Source organism: Salvelinus sp. IW2-2015, linkage group LG14 (assembly GCF_002910315.2).
Source record: "Salvelinus sp. IW2-2015 linkage group LG14, ASM291031v2, whole genome shotgun sequence".
Taxonomy (NCBI): Eukaryota; Metazoa; Chordata; class Actinopteri; order Salmoniformes; family Salmonidae; genus Salvelinus; species Salvelinus sp. IW2-2015.
Genome location: NC_036854.1, coordinates 8,324,094 through 8,343,128, shown reverse-complemented (window position 1 = coordinate 8,343,128; position 19,035 = coordinate 8,324,094). Strand labels below are relative to the sequence as shown.

The window sequence follows — 19,035 nt, the reverse complement described above, 5'->3', positions numbered from 1 at the left end:
TTAAGAACAAATTCTTATTTACAATGACGGCCTACCGGGGAACAATGGGTTAACTGCCTTGTTCAGGGGCAGGAGGACAGATTTATTTTACAGTGTCAGCTCGGTGATTCAATCCAACAACCTTTCGGTTACTGGCCCAACGCTCTAACCACTAGACTACCTGCCGCAAAGGTCCAGGCCCTGTGGTTGGCCTACTGAAGATGGAGGTTCTCCTCCCTCCTTGAGAGAGGTCCAGCTTGAGAGGTCCAGCTTGAGAAGTCCAGACGGATAAGAGGCTAAGAGCTAAGAGGGGAGCAGTACTTTTGTAGTCCTGCTAGGTCAGATGGTATCACCCCTTGGTGTCGAGAGCCATTTTTACGACCCAATGTCTTGGAGGTAGAGAACGTTTTTTTTAGGGAGAAAAGCTAAAGTTGGTTAATGTCAATAATGTTCAGAAACGACACATCGCTACACTGGCCTGCTGGGATAATCTAGAGCTGTGAAAAACGATGCATCCTTTATCTTCTGTAATCATCTGGTCTGGTTTGTGATGAGGAAGTAGCCAAGCCAAACAGGAAATGCCAGGGGAAGTGGTCATTATGCAGAGGATTCTAAACGCTGTAATTATGCTGCCTGTATCCGAGGCATCCTAGAGCCAAGGAGAAGCAGAGTAGCAGAGTCCCCTCTGTCATTCTATTCACACTGATGGAATTAGAATTTCTGATAACTTAATATGAATTAGAATGTAGTAATTTACTGCTCTGCTACAGCTTGGCCACAAGCTCTCATAAACAGCACTTCAGAGTAGCTTATTAGTTACATAAAATGCGGAGTTTCCTGGGTTTTATGCAGTATTCTATCCCAGAGTCCCGTTTTAATGATGTTTACTCAGAGATGTCATTTAATTAAGCAATAAGACACAAGTCAATGCTGTATCATGAATAAAGTCACAGGTAAATGGCGTCGTTCGGCCCGATGCGATAGCGGAGGGTCAATTGTACCTCTTGTACCTTATTGATGTCTAAAGACAGTACTAAACTAAATGCTAGGCTTATATTAACCCCCGCTGTATTAAACTAAATGCTAGGCTTATATTAACCCCCGCTGTACTAAACTAAATGCCAGGCTTATATTAACCCCCTGTGTATTAAATAAATGCTAGGCTTATATTAACCCCCGCTGTACTAAACTAAATGCTAGGCTTATATTAATCCCCGCTGTACTAAACTAAATGCTAGGCTTTATATTAACCTCCGCTGTACTAACTAAATGCTAGGCTTATATTAACCCCCGCTGTATTAACTAAACGCTAGACTATATTAACCCCCGCTGTACTAAACTAAACGCTAGGCTTATATTAACCCCCGCTGTACTAACTAAACGCAGGCTTATAATTAACCCTGCTGTATTTAAACTAAACGCTAGGCCTATATTAACCCCGCTGTATTAAACTAAACGCTAGGCTTATATTAACCCCCTGTACTAAACAAATGCTAGGCTATATTAACTAACTCTAGGCTTATATTAACACCCGCTGTACTAAACTAAATGCTAGGCTTATATTAAACGCGAGGTTATATAACCCCGCTGTACTACACTAATGCTAGCTTATTAACCCGCTGTACTAAACTAAATGCTAGGCTTATATTAACCCCTGTTGTATTAAACTAAACGCTAGGCTATATTAACCCGCGTTACTAAACTAAATGCTAGGCTTTATTAACCCCGCGCTGTAATTACTAAATGCTAGGCTACCCCGCTGTACTAAAATAAACGCTAGGCTTACCCGCTGTATTAAACTAAATGCTAGGCTTATATTAACCCCCGCTGTACTAAACTAAATGCTAGGCTTATATTAACCCCCGCTGTATTAAATAAACGCTAGGCTTACCCCGCTGTATAAACTAAATGCTAGGCTTATATTAACCCTGCTGTACTACCCTAAATGCTAGGCTTATATTAACCCCCGCTGTACTAAACTAAACGCTAGGCTTATATTAACCCCTGCTGTATTAAACTGTACAAACTAAATGCTTGGCTAGAAGCAATGGGAAATAATGTGTGAGTTGAGATAACGCTGCTCGTCCATCCAGCATTCGTGATCCAAACAACCAGTTTTATAATGATGTTTACGGGGAAATGTCAAGCGCTGCATCTATTTATCCTCAAACCGGATTCATCTCCAGGCTCACTGTGCTCTTTACAGTATATCACTCACTCAACTCCCTGCTGAGGACATGCTGTGGAGCTGCTCTGACTTCCTGTCTGAGCTCTTTACCCAAAGCTCTTCTAAGCTCCATCTTTGCACCAGATATTCCACAACAATTAACTTCCAATAAGCATTCTACCCATTGGGTAGAATAGACTCGGGACCATTGGTGACAACATGAAAAACCCTACATCTCAAACCGGCTTTGAGAATGAATGCAGAATTCTATATGGCACTACCAAGCGACTCTGGTGCTCTCAGGATGTAGCTTTCGACCAGTCAACCTTAACTCCTTGTTAAAAAAGAGGGACTTTGATCTTTGTGTGGTTCTTCAAATCAGAGAGATTCTATAACCCTGTGCTTGGTGCCAAACCATCTCTTTCACATTCTGGGACATGAATGTCTGTGTGATCTTCAAGCCTTAACACATGTGTACATGCGTCACACCTTGCAAAGGTTACCACAAGTAACCTTAAACTTGGGTGTTTCTGAGGATAAATGAGGACGGACGACAGAGGGAGAAAGAAGGGATGATTGAGGAAGCTTAGAACCTGCCAACTCTGTGGGGTGTCTTCATTATGACAGGCCTAAGCTGCCGGTCCAGCAGTGGTAGTAGACAGCTAGTGTAATCCATTTTTTTGATTGAGCCTGTCTGCTGTGTTTGTCATTCTGCTGCTTTGCACTGAATACATAGTGGAAAGACTCCACGGGTTGCCAGATCACAGTCAACTCCTTGTGTTTCATCTTTAGGGCTAAGGCTGGCTTCTCTTTGATGTTCCTGTTACAGACTTAGTTGAATGGCAACCATTATTGTGTTTACTCTGACTGCTGTTGGCACTGATAGATAGTCATTAACACACTTCCAGATGTGTGTGTGTGGGTCTGTGTGTGTGTGTGTGTCCGTGCATGCATGCACATAAGTGCATGGGTGTGTGTGTACAAGCTTATTCCACAACCGCGGCTAAATCCTCAAGCTGTTCGAACAAGAGGAGATATGAATTTATTTCTGACGGCTTGGTGTCCAAATCCTCACTGGGACACAATAATATCCGTCCGGCCATGATTGAATCGGCCCCTGTCTCAAATAGCACAGCTAAAACAGAAACCCTGAGCTGAGCGCTCTAGTCATATTTGCAATGCAAGGAAGGTATGAAAGTGTGTGCCATTTCAGAGCATGATGAAGAGGGATGAACACCTGCTGATGGCTTCTGTAGTTCGTCTCCCCTGTGTTCTACTGTCAGCACTTCACTGGATAGCCTGTCTTCTCCCTCTCTCTATCTCTTTATTTTCTCTCTCCCTTCCATTTCTCTCTCTCTCTCTCTCTCTGTGGAGACAGTCTCGCTATGACAACCTAATCACAGCGATACTGGCATTCACAACAGAATAGACGTCACAACACAGCAATTCCCAACAATTCCCTTGATATCAGTGTGGGTACAGGAAGGGATATTTCGCCGAAGCGGAGAATCATTCAAATATAAATTAGTTCCCTGATCAGGTGAAGAAGGGCAGCAGACAGACACAAACCTCACACCTACTTATCAATTCTGTCTTCTGGAGTCATCAACACTACTCAAGTAAATTTCATTCAAGTAAATTTGCTTGTGTGTTTTTATTACAAACGTGGTTCTTGTTGATTTGGCTGTGTTGTCTGTSCTCTCCGCACCTGGCGGCGTTTCTCAGAAGCTGAAATGTAAACAGGATGGAGACAAGACATCAACATGTCCACCTCGTAGCCCCAGGGGACCTGGCTGTGTGTGCTACGTACCGTACTGAGAGGAGGCCTGCAGAGATGAGGGGTGTGTGGGTGTGTCCTTGTGCGTCACCCTGAAGGCCTCCTAGATGATTTGTATGCTTTGGGAATCACAATCAGATCCACGTTTTGGATTTGTTTACATGTGCCTCTATTATTGAGACGATAAGAACACCAGTCGACAAGACAGAGCAATTGATCTGTCTCTCTCTCTCTCTGCGTGCGTGCGTGCGTGCGTGTGTGTGAGTGTTAGGGCTGGGCGATATGGCCAAAATATCATATGGTATTTTTCTAATTTATGACGGTATTTTTTTTTTTTCTTCATGTTTTTGATTAATAAAAGTTCTACATTTGCTTTATGAGTAGTGCGTGACTCTAGGGTGGCAACACATATTTTCAAAATTATTTCAATAGGTCTTTCTCCATTCTGATTGTTTTATACTGTTCAATTCAACCTAAAGTAATGTCCTGAATTTCCATCAATTTCTGCATTTCCTGCACTCATTTCAGATCATTTCCACACTGCCACGATATGGGCAAAAATACTAGGCCTTATTTTTAACAATGTTCATTGGCGATTAGATCCAAACACCTTTTGGAATCATGGAATTAGAATGTTTATTATAATTAGATAGTTAGAATATAAATAATAGTGGCACTTGAATACAGTGTTGTTTGACATGACAACGAATGAAAATGCCTTGGACGAGTTATTGTGACAAAGTAGTGATCAGTGTTTCCTAGGGGACCCTATAATCTTTGCTACGTTACTCTTCGCCTATTCTCTTTGTTAGAAGATACTGTTGCTCAAATAACATGCTCATTTAAGACTCCACCAGCACTGGTATCAGGCTGTATTAGCTAGCTACGTTTGCTCTGACTCAGTACTTTTATTAGCTAGCCAGCTAACTAGCGATTAGCATTATTGGCTAACACGATTTAGCTTAACTTGCTAGACAATACAAACTAGCTGTTTGCTGATGTAAGAAACACAAACTAATATTGTAATTATAGAATGCTTGTGATTTATTAAGATCAAAGTGGAAACAACATTGTTGCATGTGCTGAATTGACCATGCAGACTGAATGAAAGTGTCTCGTGGTCTAGCAACAGCAACATGTGCTCCTTGAGTGACGGGTGGGACTAGGTCTGTGTGGAAGCGGCGTGGAGAGACAGAGAGGAGAGAGGGATGACTCAGGTAGCAGAGTAACCTATACAAATGGACGTTACACACAGCGTATCACATTTAACAAACCAAACATTAAATACCTTTTATAGAAGGTAAAGTAAAACCCAAACCGTTCCGTGCATCAATACCGGTATATAGTATATATATAGTATATATACGGTATACCGCCCAGACCTTTGTGTGTGTGGTGTGGTGTGGTGTGTGTGTGTGTGTGTGTGTGTGTGTGGGTGTGGTGGTGTTGACAAAAGCCTTATCGTTATCCCTTTTGTCTTCCAGGCCACCAGACTCAGACTACCTGCTGGGACCATCCAAAGATGACAGAGCTCTACCAGTCGCTTGGTATGAAACAGACACACAGACAGACAGACGCCAGTCATATAATCACAAAACATTCACTTTCACTCAAATTTGACACCATGCAGTAACTGCAAAGCTCTCTCTCATGTGCTCTTTCACACAGTATCTTGCTGTCTCGCTTACACACACACACACACACACACACACACACACACTGACTGTAACATCCATATTTATGTATGGGTCACCATTGCGGTGGTCAGTGTGACTGTTCTTTAATGATCAGAAGGATCAGTAATACGCTGTGGAACAGTTCCTAAAGGCCAACGCTCAACAAATAGGACTCAGCTCCTCTGAGAGAGGTCTCACTAAACCCAATTACCAGCCATTTCCAGCCCTCCGTGACTATATAGAAATTACACTACGGCACGTCTTTTCAACGGGTTTCCAGTTTGACATCATTATTTCATGTCAGACCGCTATTATCCATTCTGTATGATTGATTCCATCCCTCTGTTTTTCCTCTCTCTCTCTCTTTCTATCTTTCTCTCTTTCTTTCTTTCTCTCTCACCTTTTAGCCGACCTGAACAACGTGAGATTTTCCGCTTACAGAACAGCCATGAAGATCCGTAGGCTACAGAAAGCACTGTGCTGTAAGTTTCCTTTTCCCCACACACACACACTGACACAAACACATGCATGTTTGTGTGTGTGCGTGCGTGCAACCAGGTATGCGATTGAGTTTGTGTGTACCTGTATGTGTGTACATCCTTTTGTTTTGTTGAGATTCCATATGTGCCGCTGTGCGTTTCATCCCAAAAGGGAATAAATTGTCTTCCACAATAACCAGCTAGCCATAGCTATCTTTGTGTTAGTTATTCAGCCCTGTTGGCTGCTGACGGTGTGTGAATAGAAATGGTCACCTGTTCCTCTGGGTATTGCTGTACCTTGCTGCTGGGACTGAGCCAGGCTCTCTGTCATTATTACCCAGGGGTTATTTAAGCAATAACCCTGGGGGGGGGTGGTATATGGCCAATATACCATGGCTAAGTTCTTACACACGGTGTAACACGGAGTGCCTGGATACAGCCCATAGCCGTGGTATATTGGGTGTATACCATAAACCCCCGCGGTGCTTTATTCCTATTATAAACTGGTTACCAACGTAATTGGAACAGTAAAAACAAATGTTTTGTCATACCTGTGGTATACCACGGCTGTCAGCCAATCAGCATTCAGGGATTGAACCACCCAGTTTATGCTGTTATTTAGAGAGCGCCAAACTTTACTGCTTCACTTTCTTCTTTCTGTGTCTGCTTTCTGTCGTACTTCTGGGCTAGAGGGTAGAGTGGGTTTGTCCTGCTGAGAGTAGGGGGCAGTGAGCGTGTGTGTGGTTTTCTGAGTTAGTGTGGGTGTTAATGAGTTTAGATGATTCAGGCGTTTTGGGTTTGTCATATTATATTGCATTATCTTGTGATGATGAGACGAGAGCTCCTAGTACGTCTGAGTGATTTGGACTGAGGGCGTTCAGATTCAATTTCACCCATTAGATTACAAGTCAAAGCCTGAAGTCTAAAGCACAGACACAGATCTGTATTTATTAGTTATTACTCTGGCTTAATGCCCTGGAACAGAGGGAGGGAGGGAGAGAGGGATGAGAGGGAGGATAGAGAAAGAGATAGAGAGAGGAAACAAGTCTGTATATTTTCCTCAAACTCCTTCCCGTTCATGTTTTGTTTTTCCTTCTTGATCCCTCACTGTCAGATGTGTGTCTGTGTGTATCTCCTACACACTCGCACAGCAGGATTCCGCTTAAACGGCTAATTAGGTTAACTCTGAGTCGTGTCTCCAGTATCTGTAACATAAATTGGTTGGCCTGCTGCCCTTGTGTCACACCACCGGCTACTCTACAGCCACCTCATATCCTGTCTGTGGCCGTGTTGTCATTACAACCGTCTGTAATTTGCTGTGGAAATTTCCACTGCTCTTCATCATTTTAGAATGTTCTTTGTTGCCATTGAGTGGTCTCAGTAAACAACTTTGAAAAGTCTAAAAGTCTCTTTCTCCTCCCTCCCTCCACCCTCCCAACCTCCAGTGGATCTGTTGGATCTGAATGTGGCCCAGAGCACCTTCGAGCAGCACAAGCTTACCCAGAATGCCCAGCTGCTGACGGTGCCGGAAGTGATTAACTGTCTGACATCCATCTATGATGGTCTGGAGCAGCAGCACAAGGACCTGGTCAATGTTCCGCTGTGTGTCGATATGTGTCTCAACTGGCTGCTCAATGTATACGACACGTACGTGGACACACACACACACACACACACACACACACACACACACACACACACACACACACACACACACACACACACACACACACCTTGTAGAAGTAATTTTCTCTCCTAAAGAAAAATGTCCACTGTGTGTGGTGTTCCCCTCTATAGCGGACGCAGTGGGAAGATCCGTGTTCTGTCCATGAAGATAGGATTGCTCTCGCTCTCCAAGGGCCATCTGGAGGAGAAATACAAATGTGGTACCAACCATCCCACACACACACACACACACACACACACACACACACACACACACACACTCTGAGGTGAATTGAGAACAGCCCCAGTGGGAGCGTTGTAGCGTAGTCCGTGCCAGTGTATCCCATAATGCCCTCTGCCAGGCTGTAATCCCAGCTCAGTTACCCAGGGTGCCGATCGGACCGTGTCAGAGGACGCCAGTGAATGGACCATCTAATTGGATGAGAGACCTCCCACTTGTTTTGTATTTTATTTATTTATTTATTTAGTTTCATTGCAGGGGGATTAGGGATGTGGCTAGGGCTGCTGGGGGAGTATGCTTTGTCCTTTCAGAAAACGTGCATTCTGTCCTCAATTTGCTCTCTTGCTTTTGTGTCCTCGTTTTCTCCTCCTCAATCTCTCTATCTCGCTCTGTTCTCCCCTTCTATACCTTCCGTCTCTTCCTTTCCCCTCTCTCTCTGTCCTCTCCCTCCATAGTTTCCTTCTCTACCCCTCCTGTGACGTGGAGTCTGTCCCTGAGCCTATTCGTTCCACTGGCAATTTCTATTAGTCTCAAAAAGAGATCAAGCACGGTTGGGCGAGTCCCTCTCGTTTAGAGTCACATTGGTGTCAGGCCCAGACACCCATCCACAGCAACTCACTAAATCACAAGTAGCACAGTCCCCCACCGCAAAATAGAACCCAGCTACATAGCAATTTGGCTCTCAATTCGATACCTTGTGTATTATGCATATCACTTATAATTGTAGGGCAGGACGTTTGAGTCGGAGTAGAAATGTTAAGAAAGTCTGGGGCTCATGTGATTTTGGAGTTTCATGACAACGATGTCCTACGTAGTGGCTATGAAGGCTTATGAAGCTGATACGCATTGCTGCTCATGGTTGAAGAAGTATGGCCGGCTTATACTCTAGGGATGTGCACTATCGAAGAACTGCCATCGCTACTCAAGGAGACATGAAGACTTGGTCAAAATCACACACACAAACACACACACACAAACACACACACACGCACACACAGAGACAGATAGACAGACAGACAGACAGACAGACAGACAGACAGACAGACAGACAGACAGTATCGAAGAACAGCCATAGTTACTTAACTTAATGCAAGCTGACATCAAGGCTGGTTTGTACACATGTACGGTATCATAGAATCGCCATTACCACTATACTTAATGCAAGCTGACATCAAGGCAGGGTCTCACACAGAGATCAAAGACAACACCAGGCAGATAGGCGAGCCACATCCCTCCATCCTTTTATTGCCCCCCACTCTCTATCGCCTTTCTCACTCTCCACTGTATTTCTCTCGGTCTTCCTTCTTTCTCTCTCTCAATCGTTCTTCCTGTCTATACTGCATCCCCGTCTTTTCTCACTCTCTATCTCTCTCTCGCTCTCTCTCATCTCTCTCTCTCTCCCGCCAACTCTCTCTATCTCTCAAATCAATTCAATTCAAAGGGGTGTATTGGCATGGGAAACATCTGTTTACATTGCCAAAGCAAATGGAATAGACAATAAACAAAAGGGAAATAAACAAGGGAAACATTAGTCAACATTACACCCACAAAAGTTTTAAAAGAATATAGATATTTCAAATGTTATATTATTGGCTATGTACAGTGTTGTAACAATGTTCAAGTAGTTAGCTGCAGCTAGCGACTGGAATGAGCTGCAACAAACACTCAAACTGGACAGTTTTATCTCAGTCTCTTCATTCAAAGACTCAATCATGGACACTCTTACTGACAGTTGTGGCTGCTTTGTGTGATGTATTGTTGTCTCTACCTTCTTGCCCTTTGTGCTGTTGTCTGTGCCCAATAATGTTCGTACCATGTTTTGTGCTGCTACCATGTTGTGTTGCTACTACAGTATGTTGTGGTCATGTTGTGTTGCTTCCATGCTGTGTTGTCATGTTGTGTTGCTACCATGCTGTGTTGCTACCATGCTGTGTTGTCATGTTGTGTTGCTACCATGCTGTGTTGTTGTGTTGCTATAATGCTGTGTTGTCATGTTGTGTTGCTACCATGCTGCTGTTGTTGCTACTACAATATGTTGTTGTTGTGTTGCTACCATGCTGTATTTCTACTACAGTATTTGTGTTGTGTGTTTGCTACTACAGTATGTTGTTGTCATGTTGCGTTGCTACCATGCTGTGTTGACAACAACATACTGTAGTAGCATGTTGTGCTGCTACCATGCTGTGTTACTACTACAATATGTTGTTGTCATGTTGTGTTGCTACCATGCTGTGTTGCTACTCCAGTATGTTATTGTCATGTTGTGTTGCTACCATGCTGTGTTGCTACTACAGTATGTTGTTGTCATGTTGTGTCTCATCCATGCTGTGTTACTATACAGTATTGTTGTCATGTTGTGTTGCTACTAGAGTATGTTGTTGTTACCATGCTGTGTTGCTACTACAGTATGTTGTGTTTGTGTTGCTACCATGCTGTGTTGCTCTCTCCAGTATGTTATTGTCATGTTGTGTTGCTACCATGATGTGTTGACTACTACAGTATGTTGTTGTCATGTGTGTGTTACTACTACAGTATGTTGTTGTCATGTTGTGTTACTACTACAGTATGTTGTTGTCATGTTGTGTTGCTACCATGCTGTGTTGCTAGTACAGTATGTTGTTGTTGTGTTGCTACCACATTGCTAGTGTTACTACTACACAGTATGTTGTTGTCATGTTGTGTTACTACTACAGTATGTTGTTGTCATGTTGTGTTACTACTACAGTATTGTGTTGTTGTCATGTTGTGTTGCTACATGCTTGTTGCTATACAGTATGTTTTGTTTGTGTTGCTACCATGCTGTGTTGCTACTACGTATGTTGTGTTTGTTTGCTACCATGCTGTGTTGCTACTCCAGTATGTTATTGTCATGTTGTGTTGCTACCATGCTGTGTTACTACTACAGTATGTTGTTGTCATGTTGTGTTACTACTACAGTATGTTAGTGTTCATGTTGTGTTACTACTACAGTATGTTTGTTGTCATGTCTGTGTTGCTACATGCTGTGTTGCTACTACAGTATGTTGTTGTTGTGTTGGCTACCATGCTGTGTTGCTACTACAGTATGTTGTTGTTGTGTTGCTACCAATGCTGTGTTGCTACTCCAGTATGTTTATTGTCATGTTGTTGTTGCTACCAGCTGTGTTACTACTACAGTATGTTGTTGTCATGTTGTGTTACTACTACAGTATGTTTGTTCATGTTGTGTTATTACTACGATATGTTGCTGTCATGTTGTGTTGCTACCATGCTGTGTTGCTAGTACAGTATGTTGTTGTTGTGTTGCTACCATGCTGTGTTGCTACTACAGTATGTTGTTGTCATGTTGTGTTGCTACCATGCTGTGTTTGCTACTCCAGTATGTTATTGTCATGTTGTGTGCTACCATGCTGTGTTGCTACTACAGTATGTTGTTGTCATGTGTGTTGGAACTACAGTATGTGTTGTCATGTTGTGCTGCTACATGTTGTGTTGCTACTACAATATGTTGTCATGTTGTGTTGCTACCATACTGTGTTGCTAATACAGTATGTTGTTGTCATGTTATGTTGCTACCATGCTGTGTTACTACTACAGTATGTTGTTGTCATGTTGTGCTGCTACCATGCTTGGTTGCTACTACAATATGTTGTTGTCATGTCTTGTGTTGTACTCCATGTCTGTGTTAACCTACTTACACGTATGTTTGTTGTCATGTTGTTGCTCTGCTACCATGCTGTGTTGCTTGACTATACAGTAGTTGTGTCAATGTTGTGTTGTACCAGCTTTGTTACTACAGTTAGTTGTTGCATGTTGTGCTGCTACCATGCTGTGTTGCTACGCACAATATGTTGTGTTCATGTTGTGTTGGCTACCATGCTGTGTTGCACGCTGGGCCAGTATGTTGATTGTCAGTTGTGTGTGCTACGCCAAATGCTGTGTTGCGCTACTTGCACAGGTATGTTGTTATGTCCATTGTTGTGCTGCTACCATGCTGTGTTACTACTACAGTATGTTGTTGTCATGTAGTGTTGCTACCATGCTGTGTTGCTACTAGAGTATGTTGTCATGTTATGATGCTACCATGCTGTGTTACTACTACAGTATGTTGTTGTCATGTTGTGTTGCTACCATGCTGTGATGCTACTACAGTATGTTGTTGTCATGTTGTGCTGCTACCATGCTGTGATGCTACTACAGTATGTTGTTGTCATGTTGTGCTGATACCATGCTGTGTTACTTCTACAGTATGTTATTGTCATGTTGTGCTGCTACCATGCTGTGTTGCTACTACAATATGTTGTTGTCATGTTGTGCTGCTACCATGCTGTGTTGCAACTACAGTATGTTGTTGTCATGTTGTGCTGCTACCATGCTGTGTTGCTACCACAATATATTGTTGTCGTGTTATGTTGCTACCATGCTGTGTTGCTACTACAGTATGTTGTTGTTGTGTTGCTACCATGTGTTGCTTCTACAGTATGTTGTTGTCATGTTGTGTTGCTGCCATGCTGTTTCATGTGTTGCTGCCATGTTATGTTGTTGTCTTAGGTCTCTCTTTATGTAGTGTTGTGGTGTCTCTTGTCATGATGTGGGTTTTGTCATATATTTAACTTTTTTTATATTTTTATCCCAGGCCCCTACCCCGCAGGAGGCCTTTTGCCTTTTGGTACGCTGTCATTGCAAATAACAATTTGTTCTTAACTGACTTGCCTAGTTAAATAAAGGTTATATAAAAAATAAATACAAAGTTAAAGTGTGAAAGGGAAAATAAATGAACAGGTTGTTTTAACAGTGTTGTAGAATTTGTATTTTGTATTATTTTAGGGGGAAGATCAGCTTTAATATTGCAGATTGTGGCTTCTATCAATGTAATTACCTGCATCATTTCCAATCCCCATATATTTTTTTGTAAATATATAATATATATATATTTTCCTTTATTATTTTCCCGTAACCCTACCACCCATCCCCTAATTGAAATACACAATGTTTATTTCTTCTCCACTGGTTGCCCTTTTCTCATGGCAACGGGCCACACATCTTGCTGCTGTGACTGCACACTGCAGTATTTCGCCTAACAGATATAGGAGTTCATCAAAGTTTGTCTCTCTCTCTTTATCCTATCTGGGAGTAACAAGGCAGACAGAGCCCTGACAACAATTAACTGAGCTGTTGCATTCAATTTGGTTTCCTTTTGTTTTACGATTGAAACAATAAATATAGTGTTTGTACGTCTAGACGAGAGGTTTCCCTTCTCAACGATGGGCAGATGCCCTGTCATGCCCTCAGAGCAGGGGCTGATGGGGAATTGATTGCTCTCCTGTGATAGTGAGGAGATTTACAGAGACAGATGAAGAAATGGGGATGGATGGAGGGAGAGGGAGGGAGGGAGCGAGGGATGGAGGGAGGGAGGGGAGAGTGGGATGGAGGGAGGGGAGAGTGGGATGGAGGGAGGAGGAGAGGGGGGGGGGGAGGGGGGGAGAGGGAAGGAGGGAAGGGGGAGAGGGGTAGGGCAGGAGGAAGAGAGGGAGGGAGGAAGAGAGGGAGGGAGGGAGGGAGGAAGAGAGGGAGGGAGGGAGGGAGGAAGAGAGGGATAGAGGGAGGGGGAGAGAGAGGGATAGATGGAGGGGGAGAGAGAGGGATAGATGGAGGAAGAGCGGGAGGGAGGGAGGGGGAGAGAGAGGGAGGGAGGGAGGGGGAGAGAGAGGGAGGGAGGGGAGAGAGAGAGAGGGAGGGCAGGAGGGAGGAAGAGAGGGATGGATGGAGGGAGGGGGGAGAGAGGGAGAGAGAGGGAGGGGGAGAGTGGAATGGAGGGAGGTGGGGAGAGAAAGCGGGAGGGTGGGAGGGACTGTGGATTCCTCTGGGTTGTAATCTGACAGGGTTGCTCAGCTCACCAGGAGTCCTCTACTCTACCTTCTCCTCCCTGAGCTCTGATAGATGAGTACCCACATAGGGCTATTAATACACACGCTGACACACACACTCGCTGACACACTGACACAACACGCTGACTCACACTCTCACACAACACACTCACTGATAAAGATTGACAGTGGAGGCTTGGATGAGAAACTGTATTTCTGTAGTCTCACACCCCTTGCCTCTCTGTCTCTCTCTCTCTCGCTCTCTCTCTCTCCTCCAGACCTGTTCAGTCAGGTGGCGTCGTCGGGGGATACGTGTGACCAGAGACAGCTGGGTCTGCTGCTCCACGACGCCATCCAGATACCACGGCAACTAGGAGAGGTCGCCGCCTTCGGAGGGAGCAACATTGAACCCAGCGTCCGGAGCTGTTTCCAACACGTATGTATACACAGTATACACACACACTGCAACACATTGTGTTTATTGACACACACACACATCTTGTATTATTGCTGTTGAAAGTGCCATCACGTATAATATAACCAATATGGCCAACGATGAACGTTCAAATGCAAGGCGTGCTGGTCCCTGTCCTTGGGTTCACATTGTATTTTTCTCTTTTCCTTGAGTCCTGTTTCGTCAGTCATAAATTCAGTGGCGGCATTAAATTAGGAAGCAGTAAATTTCCCTGATTTCACCGCTCGGGCGCCCAAAATAGCATGGTGATGGAGCTCGGCTGACATTGGAAATGTCACGGAGTTTAACAGGAGCCACTACCAACCTGGAGCTTTCTATACAGTCCCTTCTCCTATCGCTTCACCACTCCTCTCCTGTCACCCCTTATCTACCTACAACCTCCTCTTCCCTTTATCTCACCCCATTTCACACACACACACACACACACGCGCGCGCGCGCACATACATTAACACACACATACATTAACACACACAAACATTAACACATACACACAACACTGACTTGCTTAGTTAAATAAAGGTTCAATATTATTATTATTTTTTTTTTTAAATACGCTAACACACACACACACCATCACCCGCATCAATACCACCATTAAAACAAGACCGTCTGATATTCACTGCACAATTCCTAATGCATTACAGCCAGACGGTTGATGGTAAGAGTGACTGATGACTCTGGACACTCTGCCCAGTAGACTCCACCCCCGCTCCCCTATACACCTCCACCCCCCCCCCCCCCCCCCCCCCCCCCTCCCTCCCACCCCCCCATCCCTCTCCCTCTCCCTCCCCCTCTTCTTGTGACCTCCCTGTATCAGCCAGAAATTGCAGAGCAGTCAACCACTCCATTTGGTTTAATGGGGCTGTAATGAACGAGGTGGTGGCCCATAAATACGGCCTGTTTTACGGGCCTCAATCTCACTCCTCCCTCCCTTTCACCATCCATCCATCCATCCTCCTCCCTCTAAGGGATCTGTACTGCCGTAACTCTGCCACCTAGACGATGTGAGGGGACAGGAGGGAATGGGAGACAGGTGGAGGAGAGAGGAGGAGACAATAGGGAGGAAGATGGAAGGAAGGATAGGTGGAGGTGTCTGCTCTCTGGCTCGATGCCTTGCCTTGACACTCCAGAGCTGGTTCTTCATCAAATCTAATTGTATTGGTCACATACACATACTTAGCAGATGTTATTGCGGGTGTAGTGAAATGCTTGTGTTCCTACTGTAGCTCCAACAGTGCAGTAATATCTAACAATTCACAACAATACACACAAATCTAAAAGTAAAAGAATGGAATTAAGAAATATATAAATATTAAGACCAGCAATGTCGGAGAGGCATTGACTAAAATACAGTATATACATATGAGATGAGTAAAGCAGGATGTAAACATTATTAAAGTGACTAGTGTTACTGGCCAGTGATTCCATGTCTATGTATGTAGGGCAGCAGCCTCTAAGGTGGAGGGTTGAGTAGCCGGGTGGTAGCCGGCTAGTGATGGCTATTTAACAGTCTGAGATAGAAGTTGTTTTTCAGTCTCTCGGTCCCAGCTTTGATGCACCTGTACTGACCTCGCCTTCTGGATGATAGCGGGGTGAACAGGCCTTGGCTCGGGTGGTTGTTGTCCTTGATGATCTGTTTGGACTTCCTGTGACATCGGGTGCTGTCGGTGTCCTGGAGGGCAGGCAGTGTGCCCCCAGTGATGAGTTGGGCAGACCACACCACCCTCAATGAGAGCCCTGCGGTTGCGGGAGGTGCAGTTGCCGTACCAGGCGGTGATACAGCCCAACAGGATGCTCTCAAATGTGCATCTGTAAAAGTTTCTGAGGGTCTTAGGGGCCAAGCCAAATTTGTTCAGCCTCCTGAGGTTGAAGAGGTGCTGTTGCGCCTTTTTCAGCACACTGTCTGTGTGGGTGGACCATTTCAGATCATCAGTGATGTGTACGCCGAGGAACTTGAAGCTTTCTACCTTCTCTACTGCGGTCCCGTCTGTAGATAGGGCTGTGCTCCCTCTGCTGTTTTGTTGACGTTTTGTTGACGTTGAGAGGTTCTTTTCCTGGGCCCGCTCCGCCAGGGTCTTCACCTCCTCCCTGTAGACTGTCTCGTCATTGTTGGTAATCCGGCCTACTACTGTTTTGTCGTCTGCAAACTTAATGATTGAGTTGGAGGTCGTGCATGGCCACGCAGTCATGGGTGAACAGGGAGTACAGGAATGGGCTGAGCACGCACCCTTGTGGGGCCCCAGTGTTGAGGATCAATGAAGTGGAGGTGTTGTTTCCTACATGCTTCTCCATCTGTCTGTGTGTGTGATCTCAGGGTTCTAGGATTTCTATCTGACATTTAGCCTTAACAGAGCCAGAGGTCACAGAACGGACACACGCACGCAGGAATAGATTTTCAACGTTCCCCTCTTTGACCGAAGCCATGTTGATTCTTAGTGCGTGTTTTCAGTGTGTGTGCGTGCGTGTGTGCATGCGTGCGTGACCTGTGGACAATTTCTTCCTCGAGTCCCAGATGTTCCTTCTCAGAATGTTTACTCAATGACCTTTGTGGGTAGCCGTGGCAACTGAAAGGTCAGGTGTGTGTTCTGTACAGCAGCCGTCTCAAGGTGTAAAGGGATTTAATACCCACTACAGGACTCCTAGAACGGGGCTTCCTAAACTTTGGTGCGGGCTAAAAAACTTTGACATGGGCTAGTTGATCTGGACACTGCTGACAAGTTATAAATATCTATCTAAGGTCTGCAATGACTGACATGACAAGAGGAACTGATGATGCACTGCCCAAAATGTAAATGACACCTTGTGCATTCTACTATTACAACTTTCAAGAGTAAGTTGGAAGCCGGACTGAGTTTCTTTAAAACATTTATTGAATAATGGATTTATTTTTGTCGCCTGGATGTCACATGCATCACACTTATATCAGTACAGCCGTAACAACCTAAGAGTTCTGAAACTTCAAAACTTCTGTTACATCAAATAAGCCTAGTATCAAAATAGCTATTCATTTTTTATCTTGAACAGGTTCCACAGTCTCTCGTTCCCCCCATACAAAGACTCCTCACTTAATAATGCTTAACGTGAACAGATTTCCTCTTTCCTCTTCCTGTCCAGGTGACAAATAAGGTGGAGCTGGAGCCCAGGCAGTTTGTTGATTGGATGAGGCTGGAGCCCCAGTCTATGGTGTGGCTTCCTGTCCTACACAGAGTGGCGGCTGCTGAGACCGCCAAGCACCAGGCCAAGTGTAACATCTGTAAAGAGTGCCCCATTGTAGGGTTCAGGTAAACACACACACACACACTTAGACCCACATACGCACGAATGTGCACACACACACTCACACACAGCAACTTTGCGTTCAACGTTAGCTCCTTAACACACATTTTCATACAGAGCAAGAGCTGTACGTTGAACACACCCACCCAATGCACACACACACACAGGGGAATGATGGTGTGCTGGTCTCCCTGCTCTGAGTGGAGCAGAAAGGGCAGGCCTGCTCCAGAGGGTAGGCCTTTATCTAAATGTCAGCAGCTAAGAGAGAGAGATGAGAGATGTAAGGCTAGCTAGAGAACTGTTAGTATCGAGACAAGTCTATGATACGTCATGATATCATTGAGTGAGAGAAAAAGTTTTAGATATGTGCTGTAAGATCGATCGAAGCTGGATTTAGCTGTCTAATTCATGGTATTATGACATCCCTGAGGAGGGAGGTGCAGATGGCGGAGGGAAGATGGAGAGTTAGTGTACGATACGGGACGGCAGAGGGGAGGACGGGAGGGCGATGCTCTCAGAGGACATGAGGTGTCGGCCCGAGGGCTGTCTGTGTACTGAGACGGACCTCTGCGAGAGAAGATTCCATAGGCTTATAGGAAGCACCAGAAGATACGATGAGGTAGGAATAGCAGGAGAGAGCGGAAGGAGACGACCAGGGAAGAAGAGAGGACAGAGAGAACGGGAGACGGGGGGAAGGGAGCAGACGAGAGAAGCAGAGAAGAAGGGGAGCGGAGAGAAGAGAACGAACGAAGAGAGACGGGGGAAGGAGAGAGGAGCAAGAGATGACGAGAGAGGATGGGGGAAGGAGGAGAGAGACAAGAGAGAAGGAGGAGAGATGGGGGAAGGAGAGAGAGAGCGGGGGAAGGAGAGGCGAGCGGAAGAGAGACAGAGAGAGACGGGGGGAAGGGGAGGGAGAGAGAGAGAGAGAGAAGAGAGAGGAGAGAGACGGGGAAGGAGAGGAGAGAGAAGAGAGAGAGAGAGAGAGAGAGAGAAGAGGAAGAGAGGAGGAGCAAGAGAGAGAGAGAGAGAAGTTAGACGAGAAGGAGAGAGAAGGACGACGAAGAGAGAGAGGAAGAGAGACGGAGAGAGGAGAAGCACAGGAGGAAGGGGGAAGGAGAGAGAGAGAGAGAGATGGGAGGAGAGGAGAGAATGGGAGGGAAGAGAGAGAGAGGAACAAGAAGAACGGGGAAGGAAAGAGAAAGAAGAGAGACAAGAGGTAGGGGAAGAGAACAGGAAGGAAGAGGAGGAGAGAGAGACAAGAGAGATTGGGGAAGGAGAAGAAGAGGAGAAGAGAAGAGAGACAGAGCGGAAGACGGAGGGAAGGAGAGAGAGAGAGAAGAATGAAGAGGGAAAGGAGAAGGGAAGGAGGTTAGAGAAGACAAGAGAGAAGGGAAGGAGAGAGAGAGATCGACAAGAGAGAGGGGGAAGGAAGAGAGGAGAGAGAGAAGAGAGC

At 45.1% G+C, this 19,035-nt stretch overlaps 1 protein-coding gene across 1 annotated transcript in view; it reads left to right on the top strand.

Annotated features, from left to right (window-relative positions):
* The window catches only part of LOC139028653 (utrophin-like), a 37,304-nt gene that overhangs the window by 12,446 nt on the left and 5,823 nt on the right, over positions 1–19,035 (top strand). The window contains exons 6-11 of the mRNA XM_070446489.1: positions 5,409–5,470; positions 6,007–6,081; positions 7,524–7,725; positions 7,876–7,961; positions 14,109–14,266; positions 17,421–17,587. Of these exons, the coding sequence (XP_070302590.1) occupies positions 5,409–5,470; positions 6,007–6,081; positions 7,524–7,725; positions 7,876–7,961; positions 14,109–14,266; positions 17,421–17,587 (750 nt within the window). The remainder of the gene's footprint in view (positions 1–5,408; positions 5,471–6,006; positions 6,082–7,523; positions 7,726–7,875; positions 7,962–14,108; positions 14,267–17,420; positions 17,588–19,035) is intronic.